This window comes from Lissotriton vulgaris, chromosome 9 (genome assembly GCF_964263255.1).
Source record: "Lissotriton vulgaris chromosome 9, aLisVul1.2, whole genome shotgun sequence".
Lineage (NCBI taxonomy): Eukaryota > Metazoa > Chordata > Amphibia > Caudata > Salamandridae > Lissotriton > Lissotriton vulgaris.
Genome location: NC_141697.1, coordinates 900,070,043 through 900,089,363, shown reverse-complemented (window position 1 = coordinate 900,089,363; position 19,321 = coordinate 900,070,043). Strand labels below are relative to the sequence as shown.

The window sequence follows — 19,321 nt, the reverse complement described above, 5'->3', positions numbered from 1 at the left end:
TTACTCACACACATAGTCACTCATGCTAACAAAGAATCTAACATCCATTTACTTGCATATACAGGTATACACACACCACCACACTTACTTCTACAGAAACTTACACATACTTACTCTTTTAAACAATCACTTGTAGAAACAATACTTATTCATAAAGGAACTCTTCCAATCTCTCACTCTCACATATACTCACTTATATACACCAATACTCACATATACTAGTTTAAAATATATGTAGTTATAAAGACACTATTGAAACAGTCATTCACTCACTAACACACCCATACACACACTCATCCACCCATACAGTCCTGCACACATAGGGGCCCATCAGGATGTCTAGCGGATCGCCACCGCCATGCGGGCGGTGGCAATCCGCCAGACATCCATTACCCGCCCGCCACCCATTTCCCCCGCCATATTACTATGGCGGGGGGACCGCGGCAAACGGAAAACCCGTCCACCGCTTTTCCGCCCCGTCGCCTTGCGACGGGGGCGGAAAAGGTTTAATATGGTGGCGGTGTCTATCAAACACCACCAGCCATATTAGCATTGGCCAAAACAGATGCCTTTCTGTGGCGGCAATGCCGCCACAGAAAGGCAGGCGGTCTTCACTTCAGGGGCCCTCTGTGGGCCCCTATGGCGAAGGCGAGGTGGGGGGGAGAACATGGGGGTACCTGTGGTACCCCCCTGCATTTGCATACGCAATGCGGCAGGCACCGTGCGTTGCCTGTTGCTTTGTGTATGCACATGCATACATGCATTTTCACCATTGTGGTGGGCGGTGCTGAGAGCACCGCCCGCCACAATGTTAAAAATGTAGGATGTGCCCACCACTGTGGCGGGCGCATCCTAATACCCTCAACGGGACCCCCACCCTTATGGCGGGCGGACTAAGTCCGCCTGTCATCCTAATGACCCCCATACTGTCTTTAACACATACCAATAAGTGACTCACTTATTCATGCATCTATGCACTAAGTAATACCCCCCACTGAACCATACAGACACTCAGACATACTGATACTCGAAAAAACAAATAATAACCCATATAGACACTCATGTAGCTACTCACCAACCCATGCAGTCACATATACACAAAGTAAGAGACTGATACAGATATTTACATATTTAAACATTACTCACTAACCCATGTATTCACTAAAATACACTTAATCAGTCCGTTATACAATCAATTTTACAACAAAAAAAATCATCCATTTAGACACTTATATACCCATTTATTCTTCTATCGACCTTGAGATATACATATATAAAACATATTTAATTTTCAGAAAAACACACATTCACTGGATGATGTCATCAGTGATGTCATTTGAGATGTTATGTTATGTTAGCAAAACTTCTATAGCGCACGACTCACCCGGCGGCATCTCAGCACTTACCTAGTTTAAAAAGAGACAAAGGAGTCAGAATCAATTAATGGGTATGAGTTAGAAAAAAAAACTGTTTTTAACTGTTTCCTGAAAACTAGGTAGGGAGTGCATTTACGTAGGGCGATTGGGAGCGAATTCCAGTACCTAGGGGCAATGTATGAAAAGGATCTACCCCCGGTACGGCTAAGACGTATACGGGGGACCTTTAGGAGAGCCAATGAGTTGGATCTGAGATTACAACTCGAGATTTGTTTTGTAAGTTTCTTTTGTAAGTAGAGAGGACCCTTACCATCCAACGCATTAAAGGTAAGGCAACAGATCTAAAAAAAGGACAATTTTTTCACTGGCAACTAGTGAAGCTCTCTCAGTAAAGGGAGTGAAGAGGAGCCAGGAGGGTGGTTTAGTATCATCCTTGCCGCAGTGTTTTGAATCACTTGTAGCTGGGCTAGCAGTGTCTTACCCACTTCCGCCAATAGTGCGTTTCTGTAGTCAAGGCGACCCATCGCCATCGCCTGGACTTCGGTTCTTCGATGTTTCAATGGTAAGTAGGGGAGTATCTTGCGTAGCAGGCGTAAACTGTAGTAACAAGAACTAATGATGGTTGTGATGTGATCCTTCATCATAAGGGTCTGGTCCAGTTTTAGTCTAAGATTTTTTACTGAGTGGGTTGGATTGACAGACGCTCCCAACTGATCAGGCCACCAGTCAACCGTCCAGACGAAGGAAGCTTTACCCAAGAGCAAGGAATTATTTTGAACCCAAACGGTTTGACAATTTTGGCCAGAGGGGCCATATAAACATTAAAGTGTGAGGCTTAAACAGGAGCCCTGAGGCACACCCTTATCTAGCAAAACTTTCTGGAACAAATATGGTCCTAACATTATGGTTTGCCATCTGTCTGAAGTTTATGAGCCATTGTTGGGCTAGTCCTCGGATGCCACATGTGGGTAGTCTCTCCACTAGCAGTTAATGGGAAATGGTATTGAATGCAGCGGAGAGATCTAGGAGGATCAGCACCACTAATCCTCCCGCATCCATAACCTGTCTCACAGAGTCAGTGACTGCCAAAATGGCTGTCTCGTGCTAAAACCTGGGCGAAAATCAGATTGTGAGGGATTTAAGATCTTATTAGATTCTAGGTAGGAACCTAATTGCCTATTTATTATAGTTTCCAGTTGCTTGCAGAGTAAAGGTAGCAAAGATATAGGTCTGTAATTACTGAGCACCTGGGAGTCGGCAGTAGATTTGTTCAAGATGGGACGTACATAGGCTTCCTTCCAAAAGGAAGGGATTATGCCTGATTGAACCGAACAGTTAAAAATTTGTCATGAGTGATCTCACTGACCATGTAATGAGTGATGTAATATGTGACGTCATCAGCAGTGCATTGCGGGCGCACGAGTTATAGTTAGCTGAAACAAATTTTAACGGGGGAATTTCAATGTTTTTTTACGAGTGAAATGTCCAGCTAACTATAATGCCCCTGAAAACTATGTTTTTTTCAGTGAATATATATATATCTATATACCAAATACCAGTGGGATCATTCCTTTGTGCCAATCTTCACCTGGGAGGGAAAACGTCAGATTTTCCACTCTCTGCGAGATGTGAAACAACTCTTACGGCTCCTGACATCGTCCAGAGACGCCAGCCCCTCCACGCCCCATGCTGCTTCCAGAGAACCTACCTGGCCTGAATGGTTCATGATCCCCCCCACCCCAAACCTAGAGCTTGCACCAAAGAACAGGCAACTTTCCAAGCGAAGCAGTACAATATCGGACATTGCTGCACCATGGACAGTCTCAATCACCGGCTCGTTCCCCCACCCTCTATGAGTAAAGGGTCATCCTACATTACATCAGCCTCGACCTGGCCATGCATCACACTTTGGCCTGGTTGCAGGGATGCTCTGGTCTAGTCCTATGGAGCATGCTGGACGGAGGCCCCCCTAACTGGGGCCACTGATATCAACCTGGATTCTTTGAGCAGGGACCCCCGTGGCGCCGCTCCACCCCCTGGTGAACGACAATTTACCAACAGGCCAGCCTTCCTACTTTGAGGGGCCCGTGGTTGGTGCTCTTCATCTCCCTGCTTAAGCCCTGCTAAGGGATGCGGAGATCGGCCCATTGATCTCACTTCCCCCCACTCCCCCAATGTTCAGCTGGTCTCCTTGAGGAGTGTCATCTTCAGAATGGTACTTGTTTTCACTTCTGGGCTGTTCCAGGACAATGCTAGACCTTACGAGCTGTGATCCCCTGATAGTGACCAGACATTGCAATTGCCGCCTCTGCCCACTAACATGACCATGACCAATCATATGACATTCTTGTCCCTTAACGTTAAAGGGCTTAACTCCCCCAACAAGAGACACCAGGTGTGGCGCTACCTACTTATACAAGACCTCCAAGAAACCCACCTGATATCTGCTGCCACATGTTACATGGCCCACCCCAAATACCCATGTAAATTCTGGCCATCCTCCACATCCAAATCGGCCGGGGTTGCAATCCTATGTAAATCTAGATTTGGGTCCCAGGGTGGTGCGGGATGGTGAAGGCCGCTACTTAAAGGTTCAAACACAACTAGATCCCTGGCCCCTTAATCTACTGAATGTCTACGCACCTAACCAATTTCAAGATGTCTTCCTGAGATCCTACTAAAGGAGCAGCTGACGCAACCAGAGGGACATGTGATCCTCGGGGCGACTTCAACCTGGTCTGGGACCAGACATGCATCGCAGTGCGTTTTCCTACCAGGGCACAGGGGCAATGTCCGCCACCCTCAAAAGGGTCATAACGGACTTGAGGCTCATAAATGTTTGGCGTTATCAATTCCCGGACTTTCTGGACTATTATTATTATTAGGACTTGTATCGCACAACGAATCATCCCCAGAGGGATCTCTCGGCGCCTTTGGTGGCACACTACAGGTGACTCATAACAATATGGCAGACTACTCCTTCTTCTCCTACGTCCATCGCTCCAACTCATGTATTGACTACTGTTTTCTCTCCCTCTCTCTTGTGCGGGCCCTGGAATCAGCTTCCATCTTGGATAGCTCTATACTGGATCAAGCTCACCTAGCAGTGGTCCTGCGGAGCTCCAGTGGTGGCCATGGTTCCCCCCCTCCCTTGTTGGAGGCTTCCATCCTCCGTCCTGCGCGACCCTGTTGATCTCTATGAGATAAGTTGGGAGATTACAGGCTTTTTTGACGCAAACGCACTCCTTAACACCCCCGAGTATACCCTCTGGGACGACGAGTTTAAAGCGACCATTCGGGGGGTCATCTCCTCCATAGCCATTGCCGGATCTCGGAAAGCATGCCTGGTTGAAACAGGCCTGGTTGAGAACATCAAGACACTAGAGTGGCTGGATCACTCAGCACCCTCAAGGCAACATAAGAAACGCCTAACCATGCTTCGGGGGCAATTAAGGGTCCATCGGACAAATAAAGCGCAACAATAACTCATTGCACTAAAGCAAAAATTCTACGATGGAGGAGACAAGGTGGAAACATACCTGGCTCGCCACCTCCGCATCCATGCAAAGTCAAAAAAGCAGACGACACCTGGACCATATCCGAACACGACAAAGAACAGGGATTCTGCGCCTTCTACGCAGACCTCTACACTGAAAGCTCCCATGCCCTGGAGGCGATATCCTCCTTCCCTGCCGCATGCCCCTGGGACACCATTGCCTGTCAGCACGCCCAAATCTTTGATGATCTAATCACCTTAGATGAGCTACACAGGGCGCTAAGGCATCTCCTGGCGGGGAAAATCTCCTGGGCTGGACGGCCTCCCTTTCTAATTCTATTGCCTCTTCCTCCCCTAGGTTCAGGACCACTTTCTCAATCACTTCAACACATTCTCTGAAACCTCAGGTCTTACCCCCACAATGGAGGCGGAGGTCGTCCTCATCCCCGAACCAGGAAAAGATCCTAGTCTATGCGCATTGTATCAACCTATTCCCCTGCTCAACACAGACGCCCAGATCCACACTAAGATACTGGCGAACCGCCTTAAGGCGTATCACCCCGGGTTGATAGACCCGGACTAGGGCATATTCATACGACACCACAAGGGAAGAGCAGATAACATCCACCAGGTGGCGCATCCCGTCGAGAAGGTCCAGCGCCAGGATATCGCTGCCTGCTTGGTATCCTTGGATGCAGGGCCAGCCTTTGATCGCGTCGATTGGTGCTTCCTGCATGCATGCTTACAAAAAGTAGGCCTGGTTCTGCTTATGATTTCTAGGCTCTTGGCATCCTATGTATCCCCCATGGCGCAGATCTGCATTAACGGTCATCTCTCTCCATCCATCAATATATGCAGGGGAACCAGGCAGGGGTGCCCGCTCTCTCCCTTGCTCTTTGTCTTAGCGGTAGAACCCCTCACCACCGCGATACGCCAGTCGGTGGAAATCACAGACATTCCACTCGGAGGTCAAAAGCCCAAAGTATCCTTATTCGCAGACGATCTCCTACTCTCATTGGCCGCCCCTAGCACATAGTTACTGGCGCTAGCCTCCTTCCTCCACTCCTTTGAGAAGGCTTTGGGCTTTAAAATCAACATGGCCAAGTCCCAAGCCCGAAATCTAACTCTCCCTCCTCCTGGGGTGCAACACCTCCATGCCCTTGTGCCGCTACACTGGGCCAGCCACTCAATCCGATACTTGGGCCTAAACTTAAATCCCTCTCTGTCCTGGTCCCAGGCTAACTGGCCATCTTGCAGGTGGGATGTCCTGGAAGACCTCTGCTGCGGGAAAAAACTCCCACTCTCATGGCCTGGCCATCTTAATATGGTTAAAATGTCCATTCTACCAAAAATACTGTATCTGTTCCATATCTTGCATATGCCTATCTACCAAATGGACATCCAAAGGTTCCAATGGACCTAAATTCCTTCATTTGGGGTAAGGGGCGGCTGCGCTTTTCCAATATTCTGCTTATGCTGCCCCGAGACCGCATGGTCTAGCCTGCCCCAACCTTTTGGAATACTACTGGGCATCACACCTCCGCTACATATCGGAATGGGTTGTCTGCGATAGCGAAAAACACTGGCTCCATATGACCCTGCAGTTGCCTGTAGGCCTCTCTGGGACTTGGCCTGGCTCCCCAGAACAACCCGACCCTGTAGCGCATATATAGCTAACCCCACGAAAATGGTCCTTGACATATGGGACAAAGTAGCAATACCCAGGGGCCTCACATCCTTCCCTTCGGCACAACATACCCAAACCTCCACAGGAGCATCCCCCAGTGCGAATCGACCTACAAACTGAAGACTCGTTGGTATTATTCCCCAGCGTGTCTGGAGCAAATGCTTCCGCCCGTCTTCCCCTTCTGTTGGTGATGCCAGACAGTGGTGGTGCACACACCTGGCCACCTCTAATTAACCACTTCTCCAAGCTAGAGCACTCTTGCTACACTCTCCCTAGATTACCAGCTCTCCAACTCTTCGAAGATGTAATTCTGCCATACAACAGAAAGATTCCACAGGCTAGGGCCATGCTCTGCAGGTCCGGCGAGGAACATTACTCCTCTCCAGTCCTTGCATGCGACTTAAGCAGACACTATCCAGGGCTCATCTCCCCCCTCCCTCCCACTCCTATGTTCTCTCCTCCGTTCCAACTGTTTCCCCAGTTTTTTTTTTTTTTACAGAGTTTTATATAGCGCGAACTTGACCCGAATCGGGTATCAGAGAGTTACATGAGGACACATTCAATTTTGTTAGGCACGGGGAGATTAAGTGATTTGCCCAGAATCACCGGATGTTCAGCGTCATTGCCGAGACTTGAACCCAGTTCCCCAGATTTGAGGTCGACCGCACTAGCCGTTAGGCCAAATCCTCTCCCCAGTTGTGTTACTTGGTCACTATTGAGGGCTTACCCTCTCTTGTTGCTTCAGTCAAGCTTGTATACCCCTCGAGATGTTGGGCCTCCGACTCACGCATGTCTTCAACGTTCATATCCTGCTAATGTATGAGGCCTACCAGCCTTACACTAACGCTTCAATGCTGTATGCTTTGTATGATGACAACTGTTTATTTTTCTAATCTCCAATATAATTTGTATGGTGACAACTGTTTATTTTTCTAATCTCAAATAAACTGATTCAATACAAAAACGTACCACGAAGTCTTTTAGACAGGCCAAAGCCATTTAATGGAAAAGAAAGGATGCTTTTGCTTCTATTGTACATAGAGAACTATTTAAAAACTGTAGTGTCATCTCCTGCCTAGCTCGCGCCCTCTGATGTGTCTGAGTGACACACTTCCAGAGAGAATGCCCTGCACATGCTTGAATTGGAACAAGGATGTCTGGGCATGTCAAGGATGTCAGGGCAGAACCGTACGGTTAGCCAAGAAGGTATACCAACATAGGAGAGGCTCAGGTTGCACCACACTGTAGGTAACATTTGGTCTCAGGTTCCCTCTAAGGATGTTAGTGATTCACTAAAGGCCTCCGCACTCGTGGCTAAGGCCCCACAGTCGTAGGGGAGTCTCCACAATGAAAATTCCAATTGTGGAAATTCTGCCTTGAGTGAGGAGACTCCCCACGAATGCAGGGCCTCCACAACAAGTGTGTGACCCTTTGTGAATCAGGCCCAAAGTTTGTATAGTGGAATCAGTGCATGCCAGTCTTATTCTTCACAAGATAATGTGGATTCAGAGTGCCACACTCAAGGACATCAAGAGAAACATGTGGGGCAACGTGGGGGGCATACTAGCACCATTATCGGTCTACGTGCTGTCTAGCCAATCTTATTGAGTTATACAAATAAAAATTCCAGATGTAGACGATATCCAGATTGACTTTTAACTGGGAACAGGTTCTAGTAATCAAGATATAATCTCTCAATGCATTGAATATCTTTATTATTGGATGAGGGAAAGCTGTCTGCACCTAAAAGATCTGTGAATCAGACGTTGTGACTGTGGGAAAGGCGGCTAACAACATCCACCCTTTCCTTTGGTCATAGACATTCTTAAAAAGCCCAATTCCAAATGAAAGGGACAGGGATCTAGAGATTATACCTGACAATTAAAGGGCAAACAGGTAGTCAGTTGTTGAATCACAAGCTTAGCAGTCCTGTCCAAGAAGAACCCATCCCCACTTAACCCAAAGCATAGTGCAGATCCTTCAAGACTGCTGATTCTTTTGGCCCTTGAATATTGGAACATAGAGTGAACACTCTCCTCCTGAAATCTCCAACTGGAAATTGAAGAATCTACAATATCAGGTTATGAAAATGTACTTAAACCCCGGGAAATGTAAACACCTCGTATCAGCCATGAAGGCACTCCACTGATTACCAGTGGAGCAGAAAATAAAATGAAAGTGACATTGTACCCTTTACAAAGCCTGTCGGTGAGACATCCCAAAATACCTATCCAAGCAGGTCATTTGTACACCCCAACTGGAGACCATCATTCTACCTTAGTCCATCTTATCTACCAGAGAAGGCGAAGAAGGAGGAGATGTTACACGAGAACTTTAACTGCGCTGATCAAGCTTGATATGGTACTTGGGCTCTGAATCCGCCTTCTGGCCATCAAGAAGGACCTTCACCCTCTACCTACCCAAGCTCTAGAGAAGAATTTGTCTGTTAGTTCTGCCTGCCCAGATCACCCCTTCTTTCATCTGAATCGGACAGGACCTTTTGTTTCAAAAGGCACTGCACCTACCTCTAGTTGGACAATCTGTAGACCAACTTCCCTCAGACCTCCATCACCCACCTTCCCGTGTGATAACTCCCTTATGTCTGGAGATTGGGAGTCTAGCTCTGAAAACATTTTACCATACGCTGAATGGATCTTCTCAAGAACAGCCTCTGTGTTTAAATACCACTAGCTTGCACAACCAAGTGCACATGGTTAGTGCTTGGAAGCAATTCTAAGGTTGCACACATCTCAATCCCAAACACGGTAAATAAATCTTTACAGATATTTTTCTTACCTAAAATCCCCTGGCACACGTCCGTGCGACTCATGTCCTGAGAAACAAACTGAGGCAGTTGACAGATTTCCTTTAAAAGAAAAGAAAGACGATGTATATATATATATATATATAGTGAGGTCAAGACTCATTACTGAACAGTAGACACTTAAAGACATAGGTGACTACATCTGATTAACTGTGAGTCTGAAAATCGTAATATGTCAAATATTGGTCGTCTAAGAACATTGGAGCACCTGAATGATTTCACACTGTCAGATTTAGAACTTCAGCAAATTAGTTGCATGCTTCAAGCAGCCAACTGGGATTTCACATGATTAGTTGGAGTCTTGAAAGCCCTTGACTCATTTTGCAAATATTAGGAAAACTGTAATGCAAGTAAAAGAGGCATTTCACTCCATTAAAAACAATCATAAAGATGGAGGTTGCACTCTCCTAAAACATACCCAGCTATTAGTAACCCTAATGATCAGCAGTATCTCTGTCCTCTTTATTGCCTTATTACATCTCCCACTTGCATCATTCATAATTAGGTACCATAAGCATGTGAGACAATAATCAGCCATCCTTCTGGTTCATCAGACATTAATCCAATATTGTCTGTGCTAAGGTGGGCATGAATACTGATATGCATCCTACATTTTGTTTTGCTGCATTTTGTTATTTTTTTTTTATTCATCAAAACCTTCTGAAATCTTTTAATAAAAGACTTGACTGCAAAAGTTCATCTATCTCTCCACCTTGAAAATAGTGCGCAGTCAAAATATCTATTTTTTATTATCGTAGGGAAAGAATATCGATGTCAAGAATATCGGTGACCAGAATATCGACCTTAAGGTAAGTAATATTGTTTTTTTTATATCGAAGTAAGTAATATCGAAGTAAGTAATATCGTTAGCAAAAATATTGTTGTTAATAATATGGATATTTATATTAGTGTTAAGTATTTTAGTATGTATTTTATACGCATGCAATATATTTTTATTATTGTTAAATAAATGTATTAAATGTTAAGAAATTAGTAAAAAAAATAAAGTATATTTTTCGTTTTAGTGTCAGAGTAGGTTCTGGGCTTATAGGGGAATAGGGGGGAAAGTAAGAAAGTAATGTAATTATTATTAATTAATTAATATGTTTTTATTGATTGTTATTGATTATTAATGTATTGTTCATTAATTATTAATTGGTACTTTTTATTAATTGATTAATTTAGCATTATATTAAATAACCGTATTTAAGAAAGGAGATCGATCTCAACCAGGGAATTATAAGACCATAAGCTTAATTGACACCATTCAAAAGGTGGTCCGGAGGATGGTAGTCGACAGGCTATTAGACTGGGCTGAGGAGAATAACGCCCTGTCTCCAAGCGGGGTTTCGAGCATCCACTAGTACGGTGGACCAGGTTTTTCGATTTACACTACTGCAGTGGAGAACTGTGTTACTGGGCAAGGGCAGCCTGTATGCAGCTTTTGTCGACCTGCGGGCTGCCTTTGACCTGGTTCCCAGGTCTACGCTGTGGTCAGTACTGAAGAACTTGGGTTTACCTGACGAACTACTGTCAATGATAATGCGGCTGCATGAAGCAAACTTTGCCAAAATCCAGTAGGGAGGGCAGGGAGTGGTAACAGCAGACTTCCCGGTAGAGCGGGGAGTCCGGCAAGGGTGCTCGATGGCTCCAACACTCTTTACCCTGTTTATTAACGGAGTTGTGGCTCGTATGTTATCTGTTAACGTGGATGCTCCTTCTTTAGCTGGTATAAAGACACCGATTTTAATTTTCGCTGATGATACTTTGATTTTATCAAAGACTCCAAGTGGTTTACAGTGTGCATTATCTATTTTCGATCAATTCTGTAGGGAGCACGGCTTAGAAGTCAATGTGGCCAAAACTAAGCTTATGGCTTTCAATACCCATCGTAGTTTCAGATCTAAGCTAGTAATGAATGATCGCCCTTTAGAGATAGTCAACGCCTTTATGTATCTAGGCATCTATGTAACAAATGACCTTAGATGGTCCCAGCATATACACATTGCAGTCTTGCGACATAGACAATTGGCTGGTGCTCTTAGTATAGAGCATAGAAAATCTAGAACTAAACCAATTAAACCGGCATTGCAGGTCTATGAGGCCAAGGCCCTCGGCTCTGCACTATATGGTGCCGAGCTGTGGGGCTTTGAGAAGCTACAGTCCTTACAAACATCGGAAAATAAGTTTCTTAGGAGTATCACTGGCCTTACCAAAGGTACTCCATTGCTCCCACTCAGGTATGATTTGGGCAGGCAGGCGGTAGTAGATCTGGCTAGGCTCCGCCCTATCCTCTATTGGAGGAGGCTCTGGACTACACCTGAGCTCTCTCACTACGCTGAGGGGTTCTTAGACATAATCAAAGCGGATGTGTTCCACAAAATTAGATGGCTGAATGTTCTTAGAGTAAGGCTGGGCGATCTCGGCCTTCAAATGCTCTGGGATAACCCGACGGGAGCCTCATTCCCTTCAAAAAAAGTCCTAAAAGAAATATATTGGGAGAATGTGGCCACTCGAAATTGGAGAGGCACCAATGCTGCATCTATGGCTGGTGGATTTTTAGAAGCTAAACTGTACCCCAGTCTAGAACTTTATTGGGACGCCATAACCACACCTAGGGACAGGCAGCTCTTTTTTCAAATTAGAGCAGGTGCCCTCCCCCTTAGATCTCTAACAGGCAGGTGGGGGGGGTTCATCCAATAGCAATTGTCCAGTGTGTGGAGCACATAAGGAAACAACTGGCCATTTCCTATTTGCTTGTAAGTTCTATGCAGAACCCAGGCATATTTGGTTATCCCCAGTGTGTAAGAATTTAGGTACTACCAGTAGTGTTGTAGCTTTAAAAATTATACGTTCTAGCACTATAATGCCTTTAGCAATAGCTACAGCCACAGCCAAATTTTTAAGATGGGCGTGAACTATCAGACAGAAGTCTCTAGGCAGCTGATCGCCTTTTATTGTATCCTAAGATCGTCTGTATTTTAAATACTTGAATATTTTTATTTGCTAATTCTTAATTGTAAATGTATATGTTACTATGGCTTTCTATGTTTTAAATTATCTGATTGTCATTCAAGTCTAACTTCAATTGTTGTGTTTTTAATGGTGTTTTTATACTTGTGATTGTAGGTGCTTTTATGAGAAAAAAACTTGAATAAAGCATTTTTGACTTGACTCGATTATATTAAATATAATTAATTTCTTATTATTTTTTTACTTGTTATTGTTAATTAATGTATTGTTAATAAATTATTAATTGTCGAATAATTTTTATTAATTGATTCATTGATAATTAAATTAATTATGTTATTTTTTATGTGTAGCGGGTTGTGGGTTTATAGAGGAATAGGGTGGGAAGTAATTTAATTATAATTAATTCGTTTTTATTCATTGTTATTGATTACAAATGTATTGTTAATTAATTATTAATTGGTAATTACGTTTTATTAATTGATTATTTTATAATTATATTACATATAATTAATGTATTATTATTTTTTATTTATTGGTATTGTTAATTACTTTATTGTAAATGTATTATTAATTGTAATTAAGTTTTATTGATTGATGATTCAATTAATTGTGTTATTTTTTTGTGTAGCAGGTTGTGGGTTTATAGGGGAATAGGGTGGGAAGTAATTTATTATAATTAAGTAATTAATTGGTATTGATTATTTTTTTCAGTTAATTTTTCATTGGTAATTCATTTGTAACAATTGATTAATTGTTAATTAAATCAATTGTGTTATTTTGTATGTGTAGCGGGTTGTGTGTTTATGGGGTGGGAAGTAATTTAATGTTATTCAGGTAAATATTAATTTATTTTTTTGGTCTTTATTATTAATATTTTTGTTAATTAATTATTATGTTATTTATTTTACACAAATTATTTAATAAATAAGTATGTTAATTTAACCCTTACACTATCCTACATTTTCCACACTGTTACACTCACTGAAGTTGGAATAGTCACTTTCCCTATTGTTGCACTCACTGGACTGGGAATAGTACTTTTTACCCCTACGCTATCCAACACTTTCCCTACTGTTCCACTGTTTGGAGTTGGAATAGTAATTTTTATCGTTTCGCTATCTAATATTTTTTGTATTATTTTAGTTAATGTAGTAAATAATACATTTTAAAAAGTTTAAAAATAATTTTCTTTGTTTGAATTTGTTATATATATTTATGTAATTTTTATTCATATTATTGTTCTGTGTATATATGTATTTATAATGTATAAGATATTTTTAAACAATGTATAAGTTATTAAGATAATTATAAACAAAGTATTAATACGCATATATTATATATTATATATTATATGTATATGTTTAATTTATTTTTACACATTTTGAAATATGTTTAATTCTGTTTATTTTAATTATATGTATTATTTACTTTATTTTACATTTTTTTTTAACTTAAATAAAAAACTATCTTTTTAACAACGATATTTTTGACATCGATATTTTGGGGGGATATTTTTGTACTTACCATAATGTAGATAGGATGTCGATATTCTTGAATTTTAAATTCTTGCGTCGATATTTCTGTAGGTCGATATTCTGACCTTCGATATTCTGTCAGTGATTCCTTGAAAATATGTATTTTTTTGTTTCTATTTTCTGTTGAAGTTTTAAATTTGACAAAACACAAAACTACCCCATTGCACTTGCGGTATAATAAAGAATTATTGACTTACCGATCACCAATCTAGAAATTGACATACGTGTGGTATTAGGTGGATTTAGAAAGCTGGGAATTTTAAACCACTGGCGGTTGAATAACGTAATTAGCATGTAAAAGAGTTAAGGTTATATGTCTCCTCCCTATTTTGATAATCTGTGATAACTTAAATGTTATCTAATTGTTGTTTTTCTGTTTGTGGAGTCATTCTTACTTTGAGAAAATAAAGATTTTTTTAAAGTGGAAAGGTAACTTCTAAATCCTCAATTATTAGTGCCTAGTTAAATTCTGACTCTTGTGCAAACAGGAGCTGTATTTGCATTTCCAATGCAGTATTTTCTGCACTTTTTAATCTGTTAAAACTAGAAACAAATAGACCTAGACGATAGTTGTGTGGTAAATGTGGCATATCCCAAATTTGGCAATGTTTGCTATGTTTGCAAAATCTTCTGTGCAGAATTTTCTGTTACTTGGTTAAAAGGGTAACTTCAGAATTACAGCGTTGATGAAATCTTGTTCTTTGAAGTTAACTGTTTAATCTGTGCAGCAAATAAACTGGAAGCTACAACGGAACTCTAATTTATTAGGTGAATTTGCTGGCATCATCTCGGACCCCCGTGACTTCCAGGGGCGGCTCTTCCACTAAGAACTTTCGGTTATTACCATTTTATGTTTGGTTGCAGGCGGGCTGGTGGACGGGGCTGCTCTGCGAGCAGGGGAGAAGTGGTGTGCCCACTCGTGCCCTGAGTGCGCAAAGACTGTTTGGTCAGCCCTCTGGGCCGCCCAAACCAGCCGTGCGCACTCTGCCCTTCTCCAATGCAGGCTGCAATGCAGCCTACATGGAGAACATGGCCTCCCCTTAAGCGCCTGGCTGGGCGCCATCCAGACCAATCACAACGTCGCTTGCAGGGTCGTGACTGGCGTTCCTGCCGCAGACAGTAGAACAGGAGCCGAGAAGACCTAGCTGGCAGAAAGGTACGTTTAAATTACTTTATTTATTACAATTATTAAATTATATCCCCCCACTCGCGACCTCCTCAGCGCCCACCACCCACCCGCGAACCATGCCGACCGCGACTGATGACTCCCCGCCTCCACACATTTTACCCAAAAACTGAATTTAACTATATATATATATATATACATCAACTTGTCGCACAAAAAGACCTAACAGCGATGATAACTCTAGCATCAATCAAAGAAATCCCCTCCACCAGCCAAGAGGATAACACGATCACTCCTGAAATGGAAATTAACTTTTGTAAAAACATTGGGTTATCCACGAACCTAGGAGGTAACAGTGGACTGAAAAGAAATTCAAAGTTCTGTCCACAACTCCCGCCAGGCAACAAAGTGGATCTATTCCAAGAACTTATGGTCGAAGAAATAACAAAAATTTCAGACAAATCTATAAAAAATGGACAAATGAGGAAACAAAATCTTTCTCCGGAAGAACATAAAGCCATGATGGATTTGAAAAATGATACGTCAATAATCATCAAATCCTCAGATAAAGAGGGCAACCTCGTTATACAAAATGTTTCAAATTACATTGAGGAAGCAAATAGACAGCTGGAAGTCCAGGAACATTATGAAAAACTGACTACAAATCCTATGGAAGGATGGACAAGTGAATACCATTCTATGCTACTAAACTGGAAAGACAGAGGTCTATTAGATTTTGACGAATATAGTTACCTAAAAACAGACAATCCAATCATGGCAACTATATATTTTCTACCGAAAATTCATAAGTCACTAGATTGTCCACCAGGGAGACCAATTGTAAGCTCGATAGGATCCCTCTTGGAATCTACATCAAGATTCATAGACATTTTTCTTATGAATTATGTGACAAGCCTACCCTCTTTTCTGAGAGACACAATGGACTTTTTACAAAAAATCACTACATGTGAATGGAAACCATCTTATCAAATGGCGACAATTGATGTTGCATCACTCTATACCTCAATCCGCCACGAGGATGGCATTGAGGTAGTGAAGGAAGTACTCAAAGCACGATCTGTGAATTTCTTGGAACATTCAAACATGTTACTGGATATGCTCCGATACTGCTTGACCCATAATGCTTTCCTGTTTTTGGGGGGGGGGACATATCTCCAGAAACAGGGGACCGCTATGGGGACATCATTTGCACCCACATATGCAAATCTTCTAATGGGGGCATGGGAGAGCAACGTGATACAAAAAGATCAAGAGAATCCTGAGGGGCCAAAAATTAAACTCTGGTGTCGTTTCATAGACGACTTGTTTGTCATATGGGATGGAAACAAACATTCATTGGAAAATTGTATTGGTTCTCTTAACAATAATAAATACAACTTAAAATTCACGTCAACAATCAGCTCCCACTCTCTGATCTTCCTGGATGTGGACATTTTTGTAAAAAATAACAAACTTTGCTCAAAAATCCATAGGAAGCCAACTGCATGTAATAGCATTCTACATGCAAATAGCGGACATCCCATCAGACTGAAATGGAGTATTCCTTATGGTCAAATGTTGAGATCGAAAAGGAACTGTTCCGAACAAGAAGACTTAACTGAGGAAATAGAGAAAATGAGTGCCAGATTCCTTGAAAGAGGATACCCAATGGAAGTGACATCTATTGCACAAAATAGGATGCATCTGAAAAAGAGAGAGGAGTTACTAACTCCGAAAATCAAGAGATCAAGAATCAACCAGGAACAAGAGACAAGTCAAGGGAGTGAAACAACCAGACTTATAGTGGACTTTAATAATCAAAGTGCGAACATGAAGAAAGCCTTTCAAAAACACTGGCAAGTCCTCCTCCTAGATAACACCTTGAGAGAAACCTTGACAAAAAAATCCAAGTATCACATACCGAAAAACCTCCTCCCTAAGGGACATACTAACGCAGAGCCATTTGGTATTACGGGAGGAGAAAAAACAGACATGGCTAACAACACCAGGCTTCTAGAAATGCCACAAATGTAAAGCCTGTGAGCATGGAATAAACATCAATAACTACAAATTACAAAATGGCAAAATGGAAACCATACAAGACCACATTACCTGTGACTCAAAATGTGTGGTCTACAGGTTACAATGCCCCTGTGGACAGTATTACATCGGGAGCACAGTGAACAAATTAAAACTGAGACTACTTCAACATCTAAGGGCCATAAAAAACAAGGACCCTTGCTACCCGATGGCCACACATTTTGCTCAACATCATCAGAGCAACCCCGCCCTTCTAAAATATTCGGGGATCAAGATGAGCAAAATCCCGGAACGAGGCGGAGATCAGTTGGTACAATTAAGACGTCTGGAATCCAGAATGATATTGAGCATGGGAACAGAGGTACCATTTGGCCATAATTTGGATGCCGAATTACATGTACATTTGTGAAATGGTATAGACATTATCAATGACATCACAAGAGTGGAATCCTTCACCATAGAACTGTATGATATCTTGTACATTAGGTAATGTAAGATGTTGGACTGAGTACATGCTCGAAACCATTATGTAATCAGTAATCTATAGAAATTCAATCAGATCATAAGAAGTAGAAACTTGAATGGATTACAAGAAATGATCGGGGAAGATGAGATTCAAAAACCAATGAATATCAAAAGAGTACAATCAAGAGAGGACATGTTTAGATAAAGTACTTTACAGAAATTGTTTTCTTTAGTATTGCAAGGGGAAAAGTAAGGTTGTAAATGGCGATGAATGATCTAGAAATGTATATAATTGTAAATAACAGGTTAAATACAGATCATAAATTGATATGTTATACATTTACCTAGAATATATCCTCACCTTGTTTTATACTTTATACTTTAATCGCAGCCGATACCATCCCCCTTTGTTAGCACTTAGTTGAATAATGTAGAAATTTAATATCTACAACAATTGTTTTTGAAACCAGCCCCTCCCTCCCTCTTCTATCTTGTTTTCCTTATACAGTTCAATGAGTACTGTATATAGAAGGAACTTTATCTGATTGTAAATACTTTATTTTGTGGTATAGGGTTACTTTTGTACTTCACGTAAATTGTAAATATTCACGTAAAATGACTACGAGTATGTACTGGCCATACATCTACTATGCAGGGTTGGAGGTCTAGATGACCATGGAAATAGTAGAGGGTACTTACACATATCACCATATTTAAGTAAGGTCTAGACCAAGGGACTCTATGGTCCAGTTGAAGGCAGGAGCCGAAACCCGTAGACCGTCCATTTTGATGCACTTTCTTTTGCACATGGTGTGTAAATAAATTGTGAAGAAAATCAATTGTTGCTGTGCCGTGTCTTTATCTACGAACTCGTAGGAGAAGAAGCTATGGTGATATATATATATATATATATATATATATATATATATATATATATATATATATATATATATATATATATATATATATATATATATATATATATATATATATGTATATATATGTATATATATATATATATTTATCCTCAAAACTTTCTCCCAGCTGGGAAAAACGGGTCGCACAGCCAACTTTGGATTTTAAACAGCAATCCTTTTTATTTTGCTCATTTCCAAGGGCAACAGGCACAGAGATCTACGCGTTTCGGTGTCACTCCACCTTGCTCACGATCACTGGGTGTGCCCCACCCACAAACATTTAACCACAACAATTTTTTTCATTTTTTCAAAAAACTGTGTTTCCTGTCACATGGTGTGCTAAGGATTGTGGTCCTTGTAGTTTTTACGAATTTTTGACAAAACCAATCTATACTACAAGTGCATCCAAATTATAAATTAATTATAACTAAACAAAATTAAATGCATTTTCGTCATGTGCCTTCCAATAGGCTTCGATTATCAATGTTTGATTTGCCTTCCAATAGGCTGACTCATACTTGTTATTGAGACATGTCTTTGCACATTTGATTATTGTCTGTTCAAAGGTGCACATACAACTCCTCCGACTGATTCAACCCATTGGGGTGCAGGGTCCTCAGATTAATGATGAATTTCGATTCAGCTTGTCGCAGTTTTTTCGCTCAATCACCTCCCCGCTCACCTTTAAGAATTGTTTGAATGCCATAAAATTTCTCTAAACACTACTAGTGGTCATTCAGAAAGTACCGACCAACAATTGGGAAATAACAGTTTAATCCGTCTGTGAAAGCATCATCACTACTCAGGGAAACATTAACACAGGCACAAACATGGAAAAGCGCGAAGCGAAACGCGCAACGAAAGTAACCGAACTTTTTGACA

The 19,321-nt window shown here is 41.6% G+C and overlaps 1 protein-coding gene across 1 annotated transcript in view; it reads right to left on the bottom strand.

Annotated features, from left to right (window-relative positions):
• LOC147692465 (calpain-1 catalytic subunit-like) overlaps positions 1-19,321 on the bottom strand; it is a 361,725-nt gene that overhangs the window by 284,902 nt on the left and 57,502 nt on the right. Inside the window, exon 2 of the mRNA XM_086938675.1 lies at positions 9,356-9,425. Within this exon, the coding sequence (XP_086794801.1) occupies positions 9,356-9,425 (70 nt within the window). The remainder of the gene's footprint in view (positions 1-9,355; positions 9,426-19,321) is intronic.